Here is a 23,874-nt window from a genome sequence, read left to right on the forward strand (position 1 = left end):
TCTGACAATTGGTGACCAGGGAAAAAAACAGAGAAAAAGAGATGCTTGACATTCTGCACTCTACATGGGGCTCAAGCCAACTACACATGAATCTTGAAGGTAAAGAGCCTCCTGACTTCTATAGGTTACATAATTAGTTGTAATTTAGTATTTGTGAATTTTATCACTTCAACTACCTATGCCATGAAAAACTCTTGTGCACCATGATATACAAAAGATCCTTAGCAAAAACAACTCACAAACTTTGGAAAATGACTAATTAGTCTTCATGAGAAACCAGTCATTCAGAAATGGTGATTTCTGGACTGAATGTTGTTGGGTTAGCCTGTTACCAGAGGCAGCTGTTCCTCACTTAACTGTGGGCCCGAGCATAAAACTGCCCAGAAAATCCCATGGACAGAGGAGCCTGGTGGGCTACAGTCCATGGGGTAGCAGAAGAGTCGGACACGACTTAGGGACTGAACAACAACAAAACAAAGCATCAGATGATTTAAGCTTTCTACCCAGCTCTTTCTTACACTTTGTGATAATGCTGGGTAAGCTTTTTAACATCAGTTCAACACCATGTATTACTATCAGCTTATGATTATGAGTATTAGAACCAAAGAAATTTAAGATGATATCTTCAATAGTTGAAAAATACCAAATGTCTTAAAAGCTTGAAACATACCTTGAGGATTCTTGCTTCCAGATTTTTGACTAGGTCTTGGCAAATTACAGAAACAAAATATTGGTACAATGCAAGGAGAGGCAGAATCTACCAAGAGAAAAACATTCTTTGTTTTGAAACATATGTTATCAACTTAACAATCCAACAATACAATTTATCCAAATATTAATGCAAGAGATGTACAAAATCATGATTTATTTTTTATATATTAAAAGACTGTACTACTTGGTATAAGTGAAACGATCTGCCTAGCATATGCTTCACGATTTTATCAAACTTCAAAGCGCTATCAGTGACTTATAGTTCCAAGTAGATGCCACCTGGTACTCAAACCTAGGTTTCACATTTCCATAAGCATGGAAAAATAAAACTCAAGTTAATGATCTTTCTTGAAAAAAAATAATTCAACATATATATATGAATTACTGAAGCCTGTGGAAACATTCTAGCAAATAAGCTATCAAATAAATGCAGAATTTAAAACAAATCACATCCATGTCCCCTAATAGCTCCTGTTTATTCATCTCAATGTCAATTGCTATTGTCTTCAATTGAAATATCTCTATCAGCAAAAAAAGTATAACATGCCTGTCATATGAATGTCAGACGTTGTTGAATGAAGAAAAAATCTAAGTCCTTGCCATCACAGAACATATATTCTACTGCTTAAAACTCAAGCTTACTCTTCACATAATATTTTTATTTTCCTAGAATTAACCCCAAAGTTCAAGTCTTCTTGATGTCCCATAGATGTACGTGAAAGCTGGTAGACTATCAATTTTTCAGTTGACCTAAGCACAATCCAGCTAAAGGCGGGTGCTGAGGGATAGTTTTGCTTGGACTTTTGAACAGCTCCTAACTGAAACTTAAAACTGAAGTTCACTCCATGCAGCTGGGTCCTGCCCCATCAAAGGGAGATGGAGCAAGAATAGGGACTTGGATCCTTATTATTTAGCAAAATATTTCCCATGATTCCACAGCAAGGGGTACCTTGGTAAATTTTACATATTATAGCAATCTCCTTAGGTACTTATAGAAGGTAGTTAATACAAAATGGAAACTGTTTACATCTTGCAAGTTCAGCTAAGGAATCTCTCATTGTCAGTCAACTGGCAGCTGCTAATAACAACAGCTTTTACAGAGGATTAGAACTGGTCTTAAATGATTTCAAACATAACACAGTACATTTTTCTATAATGATGCTCTGCAAACATAACAATACCTTTTTCTACAATTAATGCAGTACAAAACAATAAGAGTTGGCTATCACCTTTGAGATTGAATCTTTTCTTTAGTGAGAAATAAAAACACACCATTTTATTGCTACCAACAGCTCAATTATTCAGAAAAATGTTCTCAATTTCTTAAGCTTCAGAGAAAAAAGTCTCATTTCTTTTCCAATGCAGTGATATGTATTATATATGAATAGGACTAGGCAGCTAAAGGTTACCCAGGGAATAGGTAAAACTATTTTCTAAATCCAGAAATGAATCCCCTTAACAATGAGAGGAACACTGCTTTTGTCATTTTTTTCTAATAAACATTTTTTTTGTGTGCCAAATCTGCCAAGTATTACAAGCATGTATCAACCTTTTCACGTTAACACATGACATTATAATTTAATAACTAATTTCAGGGGACAATAAATCTTTTCAAAACAAGGAGAGAGTTAATTTAGAACAAGAGAACAGAAAACAACATATGAGAAAAAAATAAGGTAAGTATTAAAATTATAGGGAAAGGGAAAGAAGCAGAAAAAAAGAAAGAACAGATATTAAGAAGCAAACACAGTGGGAAAAGACATACAACAGTAGAGGAAATAGCACAGAGGAAGAAAAAAGAAAAACTAAGATAAAGGAGGAAAACATAAATATAATGACCAACAGAAAATACTAATTTATGTCTAAAATGAAATCAACTTCAAATTTATGATTTATGACTTATGAGTTTTTATTTGGGCCTTTTAATTTCTTAGGATATTAGGAAGTGTCTGTCTTTAATTTCATATTTAGAATCTGTTTTTCACTTAGATGTGCCTTTAACATGGAAGAGATGAGACAGATACAAAGATAAGTTTGTCTCAATAAAGAAATACTCCCATATTTTTGATACTGATATTTCTTCATGAAAATAAAGTGAAGTTATAAGTGCACTAGATTTCCGTGTTCCAGACCAGTTAAACATTCTAGTCAATTTCACCATATCTTAAGGGGGGGGGGGGGGAACGAAAAATAATAGAGTTAAAAAAAGAGAGAACCAAATCAAATAGACCTGGCTATTGTATCCAAAATGGCATGCAAATAGTGATGTTAAAGAAAGAACATTAATTATTTTATTTTGAAGTATAGATCAGAATCCTGAAAATAAAGTTTAAAAGTTAAACAAGAATTGATCACAAGAGCAATAGTAAAATTTAACCCTGCCAAGTAAAAATTACAATATAGTGGGGTGAATTACAACATAAGTGGGGTGAATTCAGATTTGTTGATTTTGCAAATCACTTACTACTAGATTTTGCTTAGCAAAGTGCAGCTCGCGGATGACGTAATACAGACTCGCAATGACGGAGCAGATGTCAGCCCGGAATCTGTCTGAGAAGAGCTCAATGCCCGGGAGAAGCTGAGTGATTTCATACTGAGCGTAGCAACGTTCAGCTTTAGGATGTGGCAGTGTGGTTCTAAGCAGACCCTGAGTTCGAAAAAGGTGAAATGACCAGCTGGAGCTTGTATTTGGAACAACAAGAAAGATAAGCATTTAAAGGATATAGGGAATAAGTGTATTCCTTCCCAAAGCTCTCTGTGCTGCCTAGCACACTGTACCCTATAATAAAGGGCTGTTTGTTGTTGATCAGTTGCTAAGCAGTGTCCACCACTTTGTGACCCCAAGGACTGCAGCACACCAGGCTTCCCTGTGCTTCACCATCTCCTGGAGTTTGGTCAAACTCAGGTCCATTGTCAGTGATGCCATCCAACCATCTCATCCTGTCACCCTCTTCTCCTCCTGCCCTCAATTTTCCCCAGCATCAGGGCCTTTTCCAATGAGTCAGTTCTTCACAACAGGTGGCCAGAATACTGGAGCTTCCAGCTTCAGCTGAAGTCCTTTCAGTGAATATTCAGGGTTGATTTCCTTTAGGATGGACTGGTTTGATCCCCTTGCTATCCAAGGCACTCTCAAAAGTCTTCTCTAACACCACAGTTTGAAAGTGTCAATGAAAGTTACTTATTTATATTCTTATCACTATAGGTTCCAAATGCTTTATCACTGACAATGGGCCTTTTAAATCCCATGGTAGTTGGATACTTATTATCTTAAGAAGAAATTATCATTAATTTATCATTTGTTGAGAGTTGACTTTGTGTTGGGCACTCAGTTTATTCCTCATAAATATTATCTCATTTCATCCTCACTTAACCCACCCCTAGAAGGAAGACTTATTATCTCACAAGTGATATAATTGAGGCTGAAACAATTAAATTCTCTGAGGTCACCCAGTTAATGCTGGCAAAAAGAATATTCAAAGACGTGTCTATTTGACTCAAAAATCTATGTTTTCTCCACTCTACCAACCTACAAGTAGAGGAAGGGAAAACATACTTCAGAAGTCTAAATCAAGCAGAGGTGATTCTAAATTTTTAACTGAATTAAGTGAAAAGGTAATTGGTTTAATCTGACCAGTATTTCTAAATACATTTATATGACCAACATTGTGCCAGACATTCAGAAACAAGATGAATACACAAAACCAAATTGTACATTTAGGAGTGCTTCTTATGTTATCTTAAACAATGACATTTCTTGATGACAAATGCATCATCAAATTATTTTAATGCATATATAAGGAATAACTTTAATAAGACTGCTCATTAAACTTATAAGATACCTAGTCTAAAATATTATGTAATTGTTTAATTTTTAGTTTCACAAATTTGCTTTAAATTCATGAAAAGAATGAACAGATTTTTAAAATAAATCCCAGAGCTAATTTTTATTTTAGGTGTCAAATTACTAAGAAATGCTGTCCACATTTAAGCAAAAAAAATTATTTATTTTCTAAAACATAAACAGCATTATCTTCAAGAACGAGGAATATCAGGAGAAAGTAAAGGATGCAACAGAAGAAATCTGATTCGGACTATCATTCCCTCTGCATCCTTGCCTCTTCCACCTCGTCCCTTTGAAGCATTGGCAAGGGGTGTATCAAACATAAGAAAACTAAAAATTCTGGCCATATACTCCAAGAAACCTGTCTCAAAGATCTTATATACCCAGATTTCATAAGCTATCAGACTCTCTGATACACAGAACAAGGGTATTCCATCCTTCAAAGTAAATAGGACCTCTAGGAGATTGCAGAAGCCCCTGGCTACATTCCTGAATCTCAGAATGTCTTTCATTTTGGATAAAAGCCCCTTTCTTCTTCAGTAAAATCAAACTAAGAACTGAAGACACTCTACTTCTGTAGTCTTCAACTTATTTTTGGCTTGCATTATATGGCTAATTTTACATCATGCAAATAAGCAAAAGTTTATTTCGAGATGAGGCAGGGCAACCCTTTAGACTCAATCAGACTGGCTTCACTGCTCCATGAAAGAAGGACAGAAGACTCAGTTTCCTCATCTGCAAAACTTCTCCATCTATAGTGAACATGAGAAGACTGACTCTGCTGAATACTAAAGGTAAAAATGCCACCGGGGTTCAGTCATCAAAGGAAAGATGGGCGTAGGATATTTAATCAAGGTTCATGTTATTTTCCTAATGTCAGTTTTATGAGTGTAAGAAACCACTGCATTTTAAAATCTTTACTAAGTAAATGGCTGTGCTACTACATAACAATATATATGAAGTGTTACCTGAAAGAGTAATGCTGATAAAAGGCAGCAGTTGGTTCTCTTTCCAACGTCCAATGTCTGAATAAACCTAAGAAAAAGAAACTGACTCAGAGATAATGTTCCAAGAATATTTTTACATAAATACAACTCTAATATTCATAGATCTTAACTCAAAATTAGCCTTTAATTTAATTAAAAGTTAAAATTTTAATTTTTAATTCTAAAAGTGCTACATTCTCATGTAAGATTTAAAACACTGAAAGACAGGAAAAAATAAAATGAAAATTCACCAATAATGCTACCACCTAAACATGATTACCAGTAACATTTCAGTCAATTTCCTTCTAGATTTCCTTCTATATATAATTATACAGATGCATATTCACATTAAGACTGAAATTATGCAATATATATTTTTATAAACAAATTTTCTATTATTGAACATAATCAGTTATATAATTATTTTACAGAACTTTAATATTTTTATCAGACACATGTACCAGAGTATTAAAATATTCATCTTCATTTGTTTTTTTTCAATTGTTGAAACACACATTGTCGTACCTACATTTTTGAGCACTTGTCCTATTACTTCCAGTGGATAAATCCCTAGAAGTGGAATTTTGGGGGAAAGGAGGTGCACAATTTTAAAGTTTTTTGATGAGCACAATTAATTAATTTCTTCTCATAGACTGAAACACTGTATTTCCTCACCAGCAAATTATGGATCCATTTATGATATTAAATCTTTCCACCAAAGATTGAGGTAACTCTGTGTTTATTACTGTCTCATTTTATGTCCCTTAGTAGAGTCTGAGTTTCTTTATACGGGTCTTGAAACTCGCATTTGTGACTATAAACCACATTACCTTCTCCTAAGTCTTATTTTAACACCAGTGGACTTCACTGTATTAATAACACCAGTCTGAGTTCAGCTTCTTTGTGAGGTGCTTTGCCTGCTGAGCGGTGGGAGAGAAAAGTTCCTTCTCCTCAGGGAGTCGCCAAGAATAGCCAAAACCCCTGGGGTACCACAGAGCCTGTGGAAGTCAGACTTCCCGCTGGGCAACCCAGGAAATGACTTTCTGTTGATTGAAAATCACTAGGTAACAACTTCAGAGGCCCAGAGACCTCTGGCTAAGGTGTCCTCAGGCAGGAAAGCTGTAAGCTGTTCTTTTCAAGCTGGGAACCTTTCTCAGCTTTTCTGTTCTCTGCTGCCAAGCACTACTAAGTTATACACTCAGACTCGTAGGGGGACTCTGTGTGTGTGTGTGTGTGTGTGTGTGTGTGTGTGTGTGTGTGTGTGTGAGAGAGAGAAAGGAAGAGTTCCTTCTCAGGAGAGCAAAAGAAAAATCAAATGACAGAGTTTAAAAAAAAAATCTTTGAACGTTTTATACTTTTAAAATGGTAATTCCACACTTCCCGTGCCCAACTGCTAATTCTCTAAAAACAATGTGATCGTGAACTAAGACAAGTTACTGTTTTTAAAAATTTTCTCTACAGCTCAAACTACTGTGCAGATACTTGCCTATCATGCCTTATACTGTAGCTACAGAGGTAACGGAAAGCTATACTTCTACTCTCTTTTTTCACATTAAACAAATATTTAAGATATCTGTGAGTCCTAAGCAGACATAAGGCACTGTGATAAGACTTCGACATATGCCATGTGTGGCAGGCTGAAAAATGGCTGCCCAACGATACCAGCATCCTAATTCCCTAAACCTATGCATATGTTGCTCATGTGGCAAAAAAAAAAAAAGAAGGGAATTCCCTGGTGTCCCACAGTTAGGACTCTACGCTTTCATTGCTGAGAGCCAGGGTTCAATCTATGATCTGGTCGGGAAACTAAGTTCCTTCCAGTTATATGATGCAGTGGAAAAAAAAAAAAAAAACCTGCAGATGTTATTAAATTAAGGGCCCTGAGATGGGAGGGAAAGTTCTACTAAATTATCCACGTGGGTTCAGTGTAATCACCATGGTCCTTTAACAGAAAGATAGGAGGGTCAGAGTCAGAGAAGATGTGAGGATAGAAGTATACTGACAGAAAGGAAGATGAAAGTCTGTGGGTCCTGAAGACAGAAAATGAAGAATGCAGGAGGCCTCAGGAAGATGAGACAGGCAACAACAGATTTACCCCCAGAACCTCTGGAGGAAGCTCAGCCCTGCCAACACTTGGATTTTACGACTTCTGCCCTCCATAACCATAAGACAATAAATCAGTATTGTTTCAGGCCACTGAACTTTGTGGAATTTGCTGCGCCATCAAGAGGAAACTAATAAGTCTGTGTATGGGCTTGATTATATGCCCCACTGGGTCTTCCCTGGTGGCTCAGTGGTAAAGAATCTGCCTGCCAACGCAGGAGACCCGTGTTCAATCCCCAGAGCAGGAAGATCCCCTGGGGAAGGAAGTAGCAACCCACTCCAGTATTCTTGCTGGGAAATCCCACGGACAGGGAAGCCTGGCAGGCTACAGTCCATGGCATCACAAGGAGTCAGACTGACTGAGCCACTGACACATAAGACCCTCTGCTCACCCAAATTTCCGAAGTTGAAATCCTAACCCCTAGTAACCTCAGAATGTGACTAAGAAATGGGGTCTTTAAAGAAGTGATCAGGTTGAAACGAAGTCATTAGGGTGGGCCGTCATCCCATACGAGAGGTGTCCTCACAGGAGGAGGAGCTTAGCACACACACACCCAGAAAGGAAGACCCTGTGAGAAGAGGCTGAGAGGAGTTACCTACGCGCAGGAGAGGGGCCTCGGAGAAGCCACCCTGGCAACCGCTCAGTCTCAGATGTCAAGACTCCAAGGCTGTGAGACCGCAAGCTCTCACACAATGGTATTCCGTCACGAGTCTGCACTAGCAAATGAATACGGTATGTCATGTAATTTCTGTCACCATGGTTTACAGATGAGAATAGTGAGGCTCAGAGAGGATGAGTAACTTGCTGGGGGGCTCCCAGAAGTATTAGAATGCTCTTAAATTAAGCCTTAGTTGGCCTGCCTCCACGCTGTTATTCTTGCTCACCTACCAACTGTTCATCCACTCAGTCATTCGTTCAACAAACAGTTACAGAATGCCATCTCCATGCTGGGCAGGTTGGGATACAGTGGTGAACAAAGCAAAGACCTGTGCCCATGCTGTGCTCACATTCCAGAGGTGGCCAGGTTACAGGAAGAGGAGACGGACTTGAACAAGGAGCAGCACAAACAAGTGAAGTGTATAAGAGGCCACAGGACATGAAAGGAGCTGCCCCAGAACCCCGTGTGTGGGAGGCACCCTACGTGGCCCGGGGGGGGGGGGGGGGTGGCCCACCAAGGAAGGCCCCAGGCCCCACACAGATGGCTCCAGCGTCATACGCACTGTGCTATCTTTGCTGATATCACCGCTCCCTGCAAACACCCCCAGATGCCGCCTTTGGACAGGAGCTCCTCACTGTAGTCTTTGGAACCTGGAGGTGACTGGCCATCAGTGGCATTGGTGAGCGAGCTGCCAAGCTCCTTCCATGTATGGAGCACATCTTCTTTTCTGAAAATATTATCCAGAGCTTGACTCCAACACTTAAAAGCAGCCCTGAAACAGAAATGCGGCATCGGGCAGCATGAGATCTGTGTTGTTAAATCTATGTTTCAAAAAGGAAAGAAAATGCATTGAATAAACATTTTCATCAAAATGTTAGAGAATGGATCTGTGCCATTTATTGCTCATAACCATTTCTCTCCAGTAGTATTTGATGACTAAAACACAGCAATGGAATATTATCCAAGAACTAAAATTTATGAAACATGGTGCTTTTTTTCACAATAGTTAAAACATTTTTCAGGTGACCAGAGTTCTCCTGGTTTTACTAGTCAGTAAATAAGCTACCTTTTCTTTTGTGCAAAGATGAGAAGATTTCCAAGTTCATGCAATGCCTGCACATTAAGACTTCTTTGATTGCTGGTTTGAAGAACATCTGTATTTTTAATCAAGTGAAAGAACAAATGTCAGTCCCTGTAAAATATTTCCTTTATATTATGCAAGAATATTTTAAATTGCTTTATACCTTGACTGTGTAGATAAGCAAACTTCACATTAATAGACCCTCTAAATGTCACATGAAATAGCTATAGAGAACAAATGATGTTCTGTTTGAATGTTAGGAGTAGGAAAGTGGATCTAAGAGGGAGGAAACAAGATTGGATGTAGCAGGTAGGAAACATGAATAAAGCAGACATAGTAAGAGTGAGGCAGGTCAAGATGGTGAAGGAGAAAGAGTCCAGAAAAAGCATAGCAGGGAGACTGGACTGGGTATAAAACACAGAAATGTCACGTGTGTCCAGAATGCGGTTTTGGGGGAGTCTGGAGAAGCAGTAGTGGTGAGGTTACTGAGGCATCTGAATGCCAAGGGGAAAATGCGAACACTGCCTTACAGCAGATGGGAAGGCCTGAATGGTTTGATTTGGGTCAGAGATGTGACGAGAGTGCAGCATATCAGAGTCTTCCCTCACCCAAATGCAAAAAAGCACAGCTTTACTATCACCTGAATTTGTTGTTGCTTTCTGAGGAATGTATGCATTCCAGGATGTGCAGCCAAAAAAAAAAAAAAAACCCATCTAACATGACACTGGTTCCTAGTGAGGGCAGCACCATTGGCTAGTGGGTATTTTAGAAATCTGAGGAAGGGGGGTGTTATTTGTCACAACGGGGCAACTGCTAGTGTTTCCTCAGTGAGGAACTGGCACTGGGGGGCCTGCAACGTACAGAACCTTCCCCCACAGGGAGGAAAAAGATGAGAAACCTGTAGATAATTATCTGAGTCCAACATCTAACTTCATTTTATACACAGAAAGGGTATTTTTGCATGTTTTCAAAATGTGCAGTTTTCCAGAAATGCAATCCCTGTAATATTTTGTTTTTGTTCAGAATGCCCTACATTTGCCATTTTAGAACATCCTGGCACCAAAATTAACAGTGCTAATAGTACCTGAGTCACCAGTATAATATGCTTGTCTCAGTCTGCGTTTGCAGCTGCCACATTCCCATGCACCCTGCATGCCGTGTGCACCATGTCCGAGCATCTGGACGCATCTCTGTGTCCCCAGAGCCTAAGCTCTTGCTGTGACTGTTGTCTTTTAGCCGCTCAGTCATGACTGACTCTGCAGCTCCACGGACTGCAGCCCACCAGCCTTCTCTGTCCGTGTAATTCTCCAGGCAAGGACACTGCAGTGGGTTGCCATGTCCTTCTCCAGGGGATCTTCCGAACCCAGGGACTGAACCCATATCTCCTGCATTGGCAGGCAGGTTCTTTATCACTGGGCCACCTGGGAAGCCCACCTAAGCTCTTACATATTAACAAATAGATTCTTTTATTAAAAAGTGATTTCATTTCATTTACCCTTCAATTTATATTTAGAACTTCATATTTATTTTTTTAAATAATGTGTATAGGCAGAGTATAATAATACAAAGTTTATTTCATGCACTAAAGGGGGAATATTTTCTGTTATAAAAAAGGGGAACATTGGGTCTACAACATGTTGAATTTATACTGTTGAATTTGTAGAAAAGCCAAATCAAGTGGAAAGACCAGGAAAATGGAACCAGCCAGGGCAAAGCAAAAGCACATAACAGTGGCCACATCTCAACAAATGGGTCACAGATTCAGTTAAAATGGGATAAGTGGGAGGGCACCTAGAATCTCGCAATGGTAACAGCTAGGCTGGAGAGACGGTTACGGGAGGGGGTTGGCAGCGGCCTGTCTCCTCATTGCTCTGTTACTGCCTACAAGGGTGTGATGAATAGACTCTACGTTCAAGCTCTTTCATCACACTTCTACAGATGATATTTCAGTTACTGTACAGCACAGGGAACTATATTCAATATCTTGTAATAACCTATAATGTAGAATAATCTGAAAATATATTCACATATATATAACCAAATCACTTTGCCATACAGATGAAACTAACACAATATTGTAAATCAACTATACGTCAATAAAAAATATATTAAAAAAGGTATCATTTCAAGACCAAATGCAATCTCAACATTAATGTGGCAGATCATATTGAAAATGAATATATGATGAATAAACCTTACTAATAGTTTCATAATAAGAAGAAATCACGAGTCCGAGCTGTGAGGAGGGAAGCCTGCTCTTCTCCACTGAGCTGAAGACTCGGAAGTGCTCCTGAGAAAGGTCGGGGGGCGTCGGCATGTGCATCTCTTCCATCCCCAGGGAGAACTCCACCTTCCCAGGAGCAAATTTCAAATTGTTCACGCCTCCTTTGTCTCCTAAATTCATGGGAAAATTTAAAAAGAAGCTTACAAGTGGAGAAAGAAGGGAAGCTTATGAGGAGGGAAAAACTAGGAGAAATAGAAAGGGAGAAGGAAGGGCTCACACAGAGCTGAGCCTCATTTACAGATCGAGGGGCTCTGGTGCCTCCTGAAGAGCCTTCTGAGGGTCTGCGTGCATCAGCATGCTCTACACTCGCGTCAGAAGGAATAGGACGGAGGGCAGTTTGCTGGAAAGCAAAGTTTGAGATAATGCTTTGCTCCTCCTGGGGATCGGGGCAGGGGGCAGAGGGGGTGAAGTTGCACAGTTTGAGTTTACTTTTTTAAAAGAGTTTCCAACAGTAAGATGTTAGTTTGCCTCTGGGGCAGAGACCTCTGGGATAGGCGCAACATACAGGTAGTTCTGACCTAAGGGGAAAGAACTAGGAAAGAATCTGTGTCTGTGTAAGGTCAGAGAACACACAGGGAAAAGAAAGAGAAAAATATTCTAGGGGAAGGAGTTAAAAACCTGAGGGAGAGAGAAGCTAAAATGGATTTAGGTCTGTAGCCAAGGACTGGAGGTAAACTTCTGAGGGCATCTTAGTATTAATACTAGGTGAAATTCAGAATGCAGTGGTGTAAACCATCCCTAGGAACTGTATCTACTTTTTTCAATCCACGGCCTTCACCACTGTGAACGTGCACCGTAACCAAAGGAGCTTAAACACGACATGCTGTGCTTAGTTGCTCAGCTATGCCCCACTTTTCGAGACCCACGGACTATAGCCCACCAGGCTTCTCTGTCCATAGATACTCTCCAGGCGAGAACACTGGAGTGGGTTGCCATGCCCTCCTCCAGGGGACCTTTCAAACCCAGGGATCAAACTGAGGTCCCCCACATTACAGGTGGATTCTTTACCATCTGAGCCACAGGGAAGCTCAAAAACATGATATGGCGGCTAATTTAATGTAAAGTGTGTCTGTGGACAATACAACCAAAATCTGTGGGTATGTATCATAACAAGTGCTTTTTAGGGGGAGAAGGGGAGTGACGACGACACATATAGGCATTCATACATGCATACATACATACTTTATATATATATATATATACACATACACAGATACATATATTATATACATAAGTAAACTTCTGTCAGTAGTTGTAAAAAAAAAATTGGTTTAATTTCTAAAATATCAGTTCAAGTGTCGAGATTCCTTAAAAAACTGGAAATAGAACTGCCATATGACCCAGCAATCCCACTCCTGGGCATACACACTGAGGAACCAGATCTGAAAGAGACACGTGCACCCCAATGTTCATGGCAGCACTGTTTATAATAGCCAGGACATGGAAGCAACCTAGATGCCCATCAGCAGACGAATGGATAAGGAAACTGTGGTACATATACACCATGGAATATTACTCATCCGTGAAAAAGAATTCATTTGAATCAATTCTAATGAGATGGATGAAACTGGAGCCCATTATACAGAGTGAAGTAAGCCAGAAAGATAAAGACCAATACAGTATACTAACACATATATATGGAATTTAAAAAGATGGTAATGATAACCCTATATGCAAAACAGAAAAAGAGACACAGATGTACAGAACAGACTTTTGGACTCTGTGGGAGAAGGCAAGGGTGGGATGTTCTGAGAGAACAGCACTGAAACATGTATATTATCAAGGGTGAAACAGATCACCAGCCCAGGTTGGATGCATGAGACAAGTGCTCGGGGCTGGTGCACTGGGAAGACCCAGAGGGATGGGATGGGGACGGAGGCGGGAGGGGGGATCGGGTTGGGGAACACATGTAAATCCATGGCTGATTCATGTCAATGTATGGCAAAAACCACTACAATATTGTAAAGTAATTAGCCTTCAACTAATAAAAATAAATATATCAGTTCAGAGAATATTAGCATCTTAGATGTTAAATTTAAGTCTATTATTAATAACTTTAAAATACAATTATTTTAAGTTTATTAAAATTAATTTTATTATTCTGATAAATTTGAACAGTAAGGATTATAACCATAAATTAGGATTTTAGATTACCTAAATGTAGGTAATTTGGGATTTCTTAACCTACATTTGAGTATCCTTTTTCTCTCTGAGGTTAACCACTTGAAGCCCTGCTTTGACTGACTTTACAAATCAATAGATTTTGAGAAGGGAGAATACAAGTGTAAAGTAACCAAACATAATGAATATCTTTTTTTTAAAAGCCAAGATAAAAATCTATGGTATTAATAAGGAATTTTACTGGTGTGTATATTAAAATGCATCTATTTGTTTGACATTGATAAAGTAGCGCTTTGGTAAAAGACTGTAGTTAATTCTGTACGAATCAATTCATCTACTTATGAAAATAAAATAAGACTATAGCACCATACTTGCAAAGCAAATAGTAAGGATGCAGAGGTATGGAATCAAACATTAACACTGCTTTCCTATTTACCCCGCTCAAGGGAGTATACTCAGAAGGCATAAAAGCAGATGAGTGCTTTGGTTGGAATCAAGTGTGGGAAACAGAGATGTGATCCACTGGACAAGAAGAAAAAAGTGAAAGGCAGCTGAAAGCGGGCATGCAAGTGGTGGAAGGAGGAATCTACTGCAGAACATGGTCGACCCACAGGGTGGTACCCTGTGGAAATAAAGAGATAGGAACACAGAGCAAGCACAGTCAGCCTCTGTTTCTGGAGATGCGGAGCCATGGATACTAGGTGGGGGGAGCTGACTGTAAGGGACATGTGCCTCCACGGATTTGTATCCACAGGGGGTCCCAGAACCCATTCCCCGCAGGTGCACAGGAGCGACTAATGACTGTACTTCACCTTGTGTCTGTGCGAGAAATAATGAAAGCAACTTTCTGCTGTGGCGGATTGATCTGTTGTGATATTTGGATTTTTCCAAGGTCTCTCTAAAACATCTCAGAGTGTCTGTCACGTCCACAGGCACGCAGAGGAGCTCTTTGGCTCTGCTGTATTCTGAAAGGAAAGGGAAGAGTGACGTTAGAAATGAAATGTTGCAGCAAGCCAAGGAGAAGCAAAAGCCTTTCTAATTCAGAGAATTTCTTGAGCCCAAGCTAAAGCTGCTAAATTCAAAGCCCCCAGGTCTGTAGCAGGTGTTTCAATGTTCAGATCAATTTTTTTTTCTTGTTTTATTTGACAGTTCTTTTTTTAAAAAAGGAAAAAAACTTGGAAAACTTTTGATTCGTATGAAATGCAAATAACTTTAGATCTTGCCAATTTTCCTTATGAAGCCTCCTACTTTTTCCTTTGCTGATCATAAAAGATGAAATAATCTGCTCCTTTTCAGCAGCCTCTTCAAAGCCAAGGTGCCTTGGGAAAGAGACGAAAGGAGGAAACAAAGAAGCTTGGAGATGGGCAACTGCTCTCTCAAGAGAAGGAAAAGACAGCTTTCTAACATTGGAGAAAGCAGAGGAAAAGAAGATGAAGCCATAAACAGGTGTGGAACTGAAAAGCCATCCTGAAAAGTGGCCAGAAGGGCAGATGTTGGCAGAGTTGCTGTGAGGTCTCTGGAGAGGAAGTGACAGACCCATGAATTAGGCTGCAGACCAGCTGCATATGCCATGAAGCAAGCACATGGGAGAGAGGACACACAGGCTTCAGACTGAACGACAAACAGATTTACCCCTTCAACAGGTCAAATAACCCCTGTCAAATATGAAGTCGTGAGAGTCCAGCAACTTGCTAGGGAACAGGGCTGTAACAGTTTAAGAGGCATGACCTTTGCCCTCAAGAAATCCACCCTTCGTGAGGGTCTGGGGACAGGCCAAAAGGACGGAGAGAAAGAAGAGAGAGCAGTGCAGGAAGGAAAGGATGAGCAGAAACAGTGCTTGGGGGAAAGACATGGCAGCTGAGTCTTAGAGAACAGGGGAGATTATCAGGAAGTAAGGGAAGGGGTCTCAGACAGAATGAGTAGAGCTGAATCTGGGGTCCCTGGAGGCCCACTGGTTAAGACTTCCCCTTTCAATGCAGGGGCTGGGAGCTCAATCCTTGATCAGGGAACTAAGAGTCCACATGCCAAAAAGCCAAAACTTGAAACAGAAGGATTATTGCAACAAATTCAATAAAGACTTTAAAAATGGTCCACATCGAAAAAATCTTAAAAAAAAAAGAATAGCTGAATCTAATTAAGTGTTTTTACTATACCAGTAACTATTCTAAATAAACACTGTGACAGTCTCATTGAATTCTAGCAACACTCATAAGAGGTATGTCCCATTATATCCTCCTTTTACAGATAAGGAGAATCAGGCATAGAGAAGTCTCAGCGTCCCTTGGGTCACAGAACCAGCTTGCACAGGAGAGGGTGGAATCAGGATTAAAGTGGCAATGCAAGGCACAGTGAGATGACACAGCCAGTCCTTCTGAACCAAGAAGGGTTTCCAGAGGCCTAAAGCCCTCACTGCGTATGTGGCCTTCATCCTCTTTAATGGACAGCCAAGAGAGCGTTTTGAGTAAGACCCCGGCAGAAAGAGATTCATATTTTAGGAAACGTGAGCCAGCAGTTGTATGCACAGCAGGCTGCAATAGAAAGAGGGTGATGGCTGAGAGGTTGTGACGTTACAACACCAACATAGTATGATTTGAACTTGACTAAGGCGGGAGCAGTGGGAACGAGGGAGGGACACGGGGGAAATCCCAATGGCAGAAGTGACTGGAGAATGGTTAACTGGCTACTAGGTGAAGAAAAAAAACAGGAGTGGAAATTGCCTCTTATCCGCCTTATAGGGCTGATGACCTTGCTTCCTACCTCAATGGGAATAAACGGCAGGACCCCAAATGCATTTCCTGCAAGCCCCTGCCCCGAGACCCACACAGCTCCCAGTCCCCCTGCCATCTGCACTGCTAGGTCATCACTCTAGCAATTCTCCTCTCTCCTCCAAGGCACCAGTTTTTCCTTCTGCTGAGTCAACATTCCGTTTTGCTTTTTTTTCTATTTTTAAAAATTATCAAAAATTTTGTGTTCATTGCAGCATTAGTTACAATAGCCAGGACATGGAAACAACTTAGGGGTCCATCAACAAATGAATGGATAGAGAGAATGTAGTATTTACCCAGTGGAATATTATTCAGAGCCATAAAAAAGAAAGAAACCCTGCCATTTGTGACAACATAGATGAGCCCGGATCAGACAGACAAAGGCAAACAGTGAATGATCTCACATACATTTGGAATCTAAAAAAACTGAACTCAGACAAACAGAGAAGAGACTGGTGGTTGCCAAAGGCAGAGTTGTGGGGTGGTGGGCAAAACGGGTGACGGCGACCCAAAGGTACAAATGTCAATTAAAAGACAAATAAGTTCTGAAACTATAAAGTATAGCACAGAGACTATATCTAAATTTCTAAAAAAAAATTTTAAATGCTTTCTCTTGAGCCTTCTTTCCCTTCAAGCCACCATCCTATCTCTCTGCTCCATTTTATAATAAAAGTCCTCAAAAAGCTCTATTTTCATTGTTCCCCATTCTCTCTTAAAACTGCTTAAAGCAGAATTTCCCCCCATTATTTCACCCCAAGGATCTTCACTAAAATAAATCTAGTGTTCAATTTTTAGGCTTTATCTCACAAATTTTCAACAACATTTAACCTGGTTGCTAACTCCTTCCTCCTTGTAATACCTTCTTCACTTGGCTTACAGGTCCTTTACTGACCCCTCCTTCTTAGCCTTCTTTGCTAATGCATCCTTGTCAACCCAAACTCTTAATATTTGAAAATCCTAAGGCACAACCCTTAGACTGCCTCTCTTTTCTTCTTAACTAACATTTGAGACAGGCTGGAACCTGGGGCCCTTTACTGGAATACTTGCATCTGGACAAACGTCTCCTCTGGCAATAGAATACAAAGAAACTATAAGGGACTAAAAACAACTGTGCGCATGCACAGTTGGGGCAAATCATGAACAATAAGATACACAAAGGCCAAAACACATCTGCCATCTCTGGGGCCTGAAGCAAAAGCAGGGTACTGCGCACAGCACCACCAGGGGCACGGGGAGACAGCCTCAGTGATTCCCCTGCCAGCACGCTGACCTGATCTCACACCCAATTTAAGAAACTAGCTCCCCTGTCAGTAGGAGACTGAGGAAGGGAACCTATTACTTCTCATTCCTTTGTGCTGTAGCATAAGTCCCAGTGAAGCCTTGCCGGAATTTCATCCTGTCCCTTATCAATCTCTATTGATTAAAGAGTCCAAGAACCCAATTCAGTAACACATTCACACCCTTGATGATCTCATCTAGTTGCATGGGTCTAAGTATCTACATGCTGGTGGCTCCCAAATTTCTATCTCTGGCCCCATCTCTCTTGAAGTCCAGGCTCATTTATCCACTGGTCTCCTCTGCTGGGCATTTAATGGACATCTCACACTTAGCATGTTCCCAACTGATTTCCTAATCTTTCCTCCCTAAACCTACTCCTTTAATAGTCTTTCCTCATCTTATTAAAGAGTGGTTCTATTTTTCCAGTTGCTCAGACCACAAGCTGGCATCATCCTTGATTTGTTATTTCATCTCAAGCTCCAAGTCAAATTCACAACAAACCTGGAGGCTCCGCATTCAGAAAATGTCTGGAGCGCCACCATCTCTCTCCAGATCTACTCACCACTTCCATTCCATTGTGTTCTAAGACCTATCATCTCTTTCTGAGTCACTCCGACCAGCCCCTAACCAGTCTCCCCATCTCTACCCTTGCCATTCTCAACAAAAGAACCAGATGACCCCTTTTAAAAGATAAGCTATCCCTTTTAAAATATAAGTTATCTCATGTCACACCCCTGTCCAAGACTCCCCCATCACCTAGAGCATACATCAGTGTCCTTGGAGTGACCTCTAAGGCCCACCAAGAAGAGGTTCCCCGTGACCTTACTTTTTTCCCCCTTACTCCCTCCCACATTGGCACCCTTCCACCCAAGCGTCTTGGCACCAGTGGTTCACTTTGTCCTAGAACGTTCTGCCCTCAGATATCCCCAGGTCTGATTCCTCAGCTTCTCAAGCTTATGACTTAACTGTTAACTCCTCAGTGAGGCCTTCTTTGATCACTCTCAAAATTGTTGCAAGTTTTCTTTTCTTCTCAGCACCCATTAGCTTCTGATCTGTTACGGGTTTTACTTATTTATTGATTGTCTCTGACCACTAAAATGCAAGTTCTGTGAGAGCAGAGACTTTTGCCCATTTTATCCACTGAATTCACCCCTGGCCTATAACTGTACCTATTACATGGTATGTGCTCAATAAATATTCATTACATGAATGAACAACAACAGTTTTCAAAGCTAAATGCTTGGGACAAACTTTATTAATAATCACTTCCATAGGCCTTGATCTCAATTTATTGTCACAGTATCTTACAACTAGTGGAGATAAATGTCACTCATACTTTACAAAGGAGGAAAAGTGAATTTGAGGGACATCCACTTGTCTTAACTGGAGAACGAAAAGGCAACCCAACTCCAGTATTCTTTCTTGGGAAATCCCATGGACAGAGGAGCCTGGTGGGCTATAGTCCATGGGGTCACAAAGAGTCAAACATGATTTGTTTTAAACATGACACTTGTTTTAATCTCTTACAAGACATAAGAGAGAGAACCAGGGTTTTAGTCTGACACTTTTCCCAAATAGTTTCCCAAACAGTGTCAGATTTGGGGAACAGGCAATGATCCTAATTTAAGGCCTGCTAATGTGGGCACAAAGATACTTTGAGAATAATACAGATTAAGTCTGGGGTCCTTGTAAGCCCAGTGAAGTCTTGGTGAAATTAATAACATGGGGTCACATTCAACAGCCATGGAGACACATCTTTCATTACACCTTGATGGCTAGAAACCCTGGAGGCTCTGGTCAAACCAGGAACATGGCCACGTTGAGAGGTGCATCTGTGCCCCCAGTAAGTTCACTCATGACACACTTCCCTCTCACACATTTAAGAGGATCAAATAATGAGGCCCAGGTCACACTCTTCTCCTGCCAACGTCACTCTCCCGCCCCTCCCCCTTGTCTCAACCACCCCACTCCTCTAAGCACGCACAGTCCTGCGTGAGTCCTGACAAGGCATGCCCTCTCCCCTCCCACCCCAACCCTTACGCACAACTCCCTGAAGATCATAGGTTTCTGCTCTGTTTCTCCACTCTTCCTGCCAGAATTCAAGAGCTTGGCTTGCATTTCTTCTTCCGTAGGGAGTGAGATGAGGGAAAGAAGTTCAGCAAAGCAAAGGAAAAGGAGGAAACTGGAAGCCCTCACATATTAATATTTTCAGACTGTAACTTTCTCAGGCCTTCATTTGCAAGATCTGTTAAAACTGGGATGGTAAAATTTACCTCCAAGAGTTACTGGACACTATGTTTTAACCTGTTTGTGACATGTCCAGCACAGTATTGGTCATGGAGGAAGCATTTAATAAATGGAGCTCACATTATGACTGTCGGTCATATGTTTTAAAAATGTCCACTGAGCACCAGTACTAGGTGCCAAGCCAGGCGCCGAGCAGGTAGAAGTGAACAAAACAGACACACTCCCTGCTCTCCCAGAGCTTACATTCTAGAATAAAAGTCACAAAGGCATGCCAGTGATTAGGGATTATAAGAGGGAAAAGGGGAGATGTTTGCCATCTTTAAAACACAGGCTCTGAATAAAATCATACTGCTACTTTTTAGCAAATATATGCTTATAAAACATTCCTCTTTGTTGTTTTCCTAAATTATATTTTAACTTACTTTTTTTCCCTTCTTTCAAGCCCTAGTATACCCTTTTTTTTCTTATTGTCTAATTAGGCTTCTGTTGGTGTTTTGGTGGCTGTCTACAGGAGATAAATGATGCAAAACAATAAGGAAATATCATTAGCTTGCAGGCCTTATTCTGCCATCTCTGTCTCAAGGGGTCCCTCTCTGAGAACTTCTATGGATAATTCAGAAGCTATTTTAAAGGCACTAATAGCCTCAACAGTTTCAAATAGGTAAAAATAAGAAGGAGGAGGAGAGAAAAGACTAGATTTACTACATCTCTCATGTACCAGTGTAGACATTAAAATTGAAATGCCAATGACTCCAGAGAGATGGGCTCAACAGGGAAGGATCCCAGTGAGTGATACAAAATTTGGGCTGCTTTCTACACTTTGGTGACATCACTCCAAATGCCCAGAGGCACTAATAAAACACACCAGCCAAAGGGTTCAAAATTCCAACACACGTGATGACTGAATTATCCTATTAGAGAACTTAGATGCCAGGAAGGTCAAAACTGAAGAGAAAGGTCCCAGACAGAAAGCAAAAACAGCTACAATAAAAGGCATACCCATAGAGTTATCACCTCTTTGAAGCTTAACAAGCAGGCGGGTTACTCATCCATACAAAAAATCATCTATAAAGTAAGGTATTCTCACTCCTCCAAATCCTACAGAGACTGTACCAAATTACATATGCATTATTAAATAGCTAGAGGGAGAATAGAATGCTGTTAAATAATGAGAATACCAAATGTTCCTAGGCACCAGAGCGTTACAGTTATCTGTTCTGAAGAATTAAATGTATCAAGCACTACCACCAAATGCTATTATGCCAAAAGAAAATCTATGATGTTCTAAAGCAGCGATCTGGGGTGGAAACCATCAGGGGTATACTTGGTCTTTTTTTAAAAATTCTTTTAAGAATTGCAAACATGTCATGGTGATATATGTAAGGACCATTATGCTTATAAGCACATTAATGATCTGAATTTAGTACACTGAAAAAAAATTCAGCATCCTAAAAATTTGCCCAATAAGCCCAAAAGCACAGCCCAAATTACGCTCCTACACACAGAGGTCCTAGAGTTTTATAAGGAGCTATCAGGTGGATGCTAAGATTTTAATGATAAAGGTTCAGTGTAAAACCTGTAGTAGTTATGCAGGATCATCTTAAAATTGTGCAACTCTCATAACAAGTAACAATAAAATATCTGTCTCCCCATGACTACTGATAATATAGCAAATTTTTTCTTGAATGCTCTAAGTTAAGAAGAGAATCTAACCTGAAAAGGGACAAATGACAGGCAGACCTGATGGCTCAGTGGAGCCCTGTGAGCAATCAGAGAGACCAGGGTTTGCATCATGATTCCAGCACTCACTTGTAACATTTAATTCTCTAATGTGTAATATAAGTATCATAATATCTACCTCCTACAATTGTTGAAGAGTTAGTAGCTCAGTCATGTCTGACTCTTTGCAACCCCATGGACTGTAGCCCGCCAGGCTCCTTTGTTGGTGGAATTCTCCAGGCAAGAATACTGGAGTGGGTAGCCGTTCCCTTCTTTAGAGGATCTTCCTGACCCAGGGATTGAACTCAGATCTCCAGCACTGCAGGCAGATTCTTCACCATCTGAGCCACCAGAAGATAATAAAGTACTGGCTCAATCAATTATTACTGCCGTTACAATATTTTTTAGATTTTATCTATTGGAATACTCCTACTCTGTCCATGGGCTTCCTAAGTGACTCAGCAGTAAAGACTCCGCCTGTCAGTGCAGGAAACTCAGGTTCGATCCCTGGATCAGAAAGATCCCCTGGAGAAGGAAATGGCAACCCACTCCAGTATTCTTGCCTGGAGAATTCCATGCACAGAGGAGCATGGAGGGGCACAGTCCATGGGGTCACTAAAGAATTAGACGTGACTTAGAGGCTAAACAACAACTCTGTCCATTGCTCAAACTAGCTGTACCTCCGCCACCAATGAGAACCAGCTCAAAGGATCACTGAAGCCTGAGGACCCCATCTCTCTGCCCCACCACCCACCTCTTGCCTTTCCAAGTACAACCTAACAACAGACCGGCCACGTGCTTTCCTGACACACAGCAGTCATCGCCATCAAGCACCTCCTGGTCACATGGGTCTAGAGTTTTCCGAGGTGCGCTTTTCCTGGCTCTTAGATGTTAGTCATCGCTTTGACAACAAGCATGTTCTTGTCGTTGCTGTTGGAGTACATCTGATCTACACTGTTCTGTTAGTGTCTGCTGCACTGCAAGGAGAATCAGCCATGCAGATACACGTATCCACTCTTTTGAAGACTGTTCTCTCATAGAGTTCATTACAGAGTCCTGAGTGGAGTCCCCCACACTTAATAGCAGGTCCCTAAGAGTTATCTATTTTATGTATAATAGTGAGTATATGTTAGTCCCAATCTCCCAATTCACCCCCCCCCCCCCCCCCTCCGGTAACCAGAAGATTGATAACAAGCATTTCTGACACGTTTTCTCACATTTGTTGCCAGTTCTTTTTAGGATGGAAGGGACAGTATAAATCACATTCTGAGTTAGGGATCCCAAGTTGGGGGCTCTCCAGAGGTCTGACAGACAAGATGAAGAAAAGGAAAACACACCCAGGAAGAAACATGCTCTTTGGAACTAGTCACACATGATTGACGAGGGGTAGCTGGTCCTCCTGTTGTTCACTGAATATGAGGAAATAACTTATCATTGGCAGTAATACCTGCAAGTTCATGGTCACCAACCCTACTCAACTGGATCATCTTCACCGCTCTGCAGACCTCCTATCTTCCTTTCTCCTATTTTCCAGTCTACCACCTCTCATCCCTCCTGGAATCTCAGCCTTGGCTGTGCTCTCAACCCCCTGCTTCATTAAGAAAATCTCTAGTGCCCGGTAAAGATGCCTTCAACTTCTACCACTGCCATCTACAAAGTTTCCTGTGCTTGAACCTGTTCTCTCCTCCCTTTCTTATCTAGCATCAGGGGTGTCCCAACCTCCTAAGCCCCGTATATCCCATTTTCTGCCTTGTTTATCCTCAAGCTCCTTGCCTGATCGAATATTTTTCTCTCCTGGCTGTCCCTCTCTCCTGACTCTCTCCATTTAATATAGAAATATCCTCCTTTTCTTCTACTAAAACAACCACACAAGTAAAACAAAGACCCCCTGGTCTCCACTTTCCCTTCTGGCTGCTCCTGCTTCTTTCTCGTCACTTCTAAGCTTCACCAAAGGCAGCACGCAGTCAGCACCTCTGTGCAGGCACAGCTTCCCACGGCCACACCCACCACGCACAACACTGCCATCGCGCTCACAACCACTGCTTTGAAACCACTACTGGTAGAGTCAGTCGTTCCGCA

The 23,874-nt window shown here is 40.9% G+C and overlaps 1 protein-coding gene across 8 annotated transcripts in view; it reads right to left on the reverse strand.

The window, feature by feature from the left end:
• CFAP54 (cilia and flagella associated protein 54) overlaps window positions 1-23,874 on the reverse strand; it is a 298,472-nt gene that overhangs the window by 128,663 nt on the left and 145,935 nt on the right. For all 8 annotated transcript variants that reach the window (XM_070454137.1, XM_070454138.1, XM_070454135.1 and 5 more), the window contains 7 exons: window positions 14,599-14,751; window positions 11,581-11,775; window positions 9,367-9,454; window positions 8,863-9,072; window positions 5,521-5,587; window positions 3,176-3,358; window positions 671-757 (listed from right to left, as the gene is read on the reverse strand). In XM_070454137.1, the coding sequence (XP_070310238.1) occupies window positions 671-757; window positions 3,176-3,358; window positions 5,521-5,587; window positions 8,863-9,072; window positions 9,367-9,454; window positions 11,581-11,775; window positions 14,599-14,751 (983 nt within the window). The remainder of the gene's footprint in view (window positions 1-670; window positions 758-3,175; window positions 3,359-5,520; window positions 5,588-8,862; window positions 9,073-9,366; window positions 9,455-11,580; window positions 11,776-14,598; window positions 14,752-23,874) is intronic.

This window comes from Odocoileus virginianus, chromosome 23 (assembly GCF_023699985.2).
Source record: "Odocoileus virginianus isolate 20LAN1187 ecotype Illinois chromosome 23, Ovbor_1.2, whole genome shotgun sequence".
Lineage (NCBI taxonomy): Eukaryota > Metazoa > Chordata > Mammalia > Artiodactyla > Cervidae > Odocoileus > Odocoileus virginianus.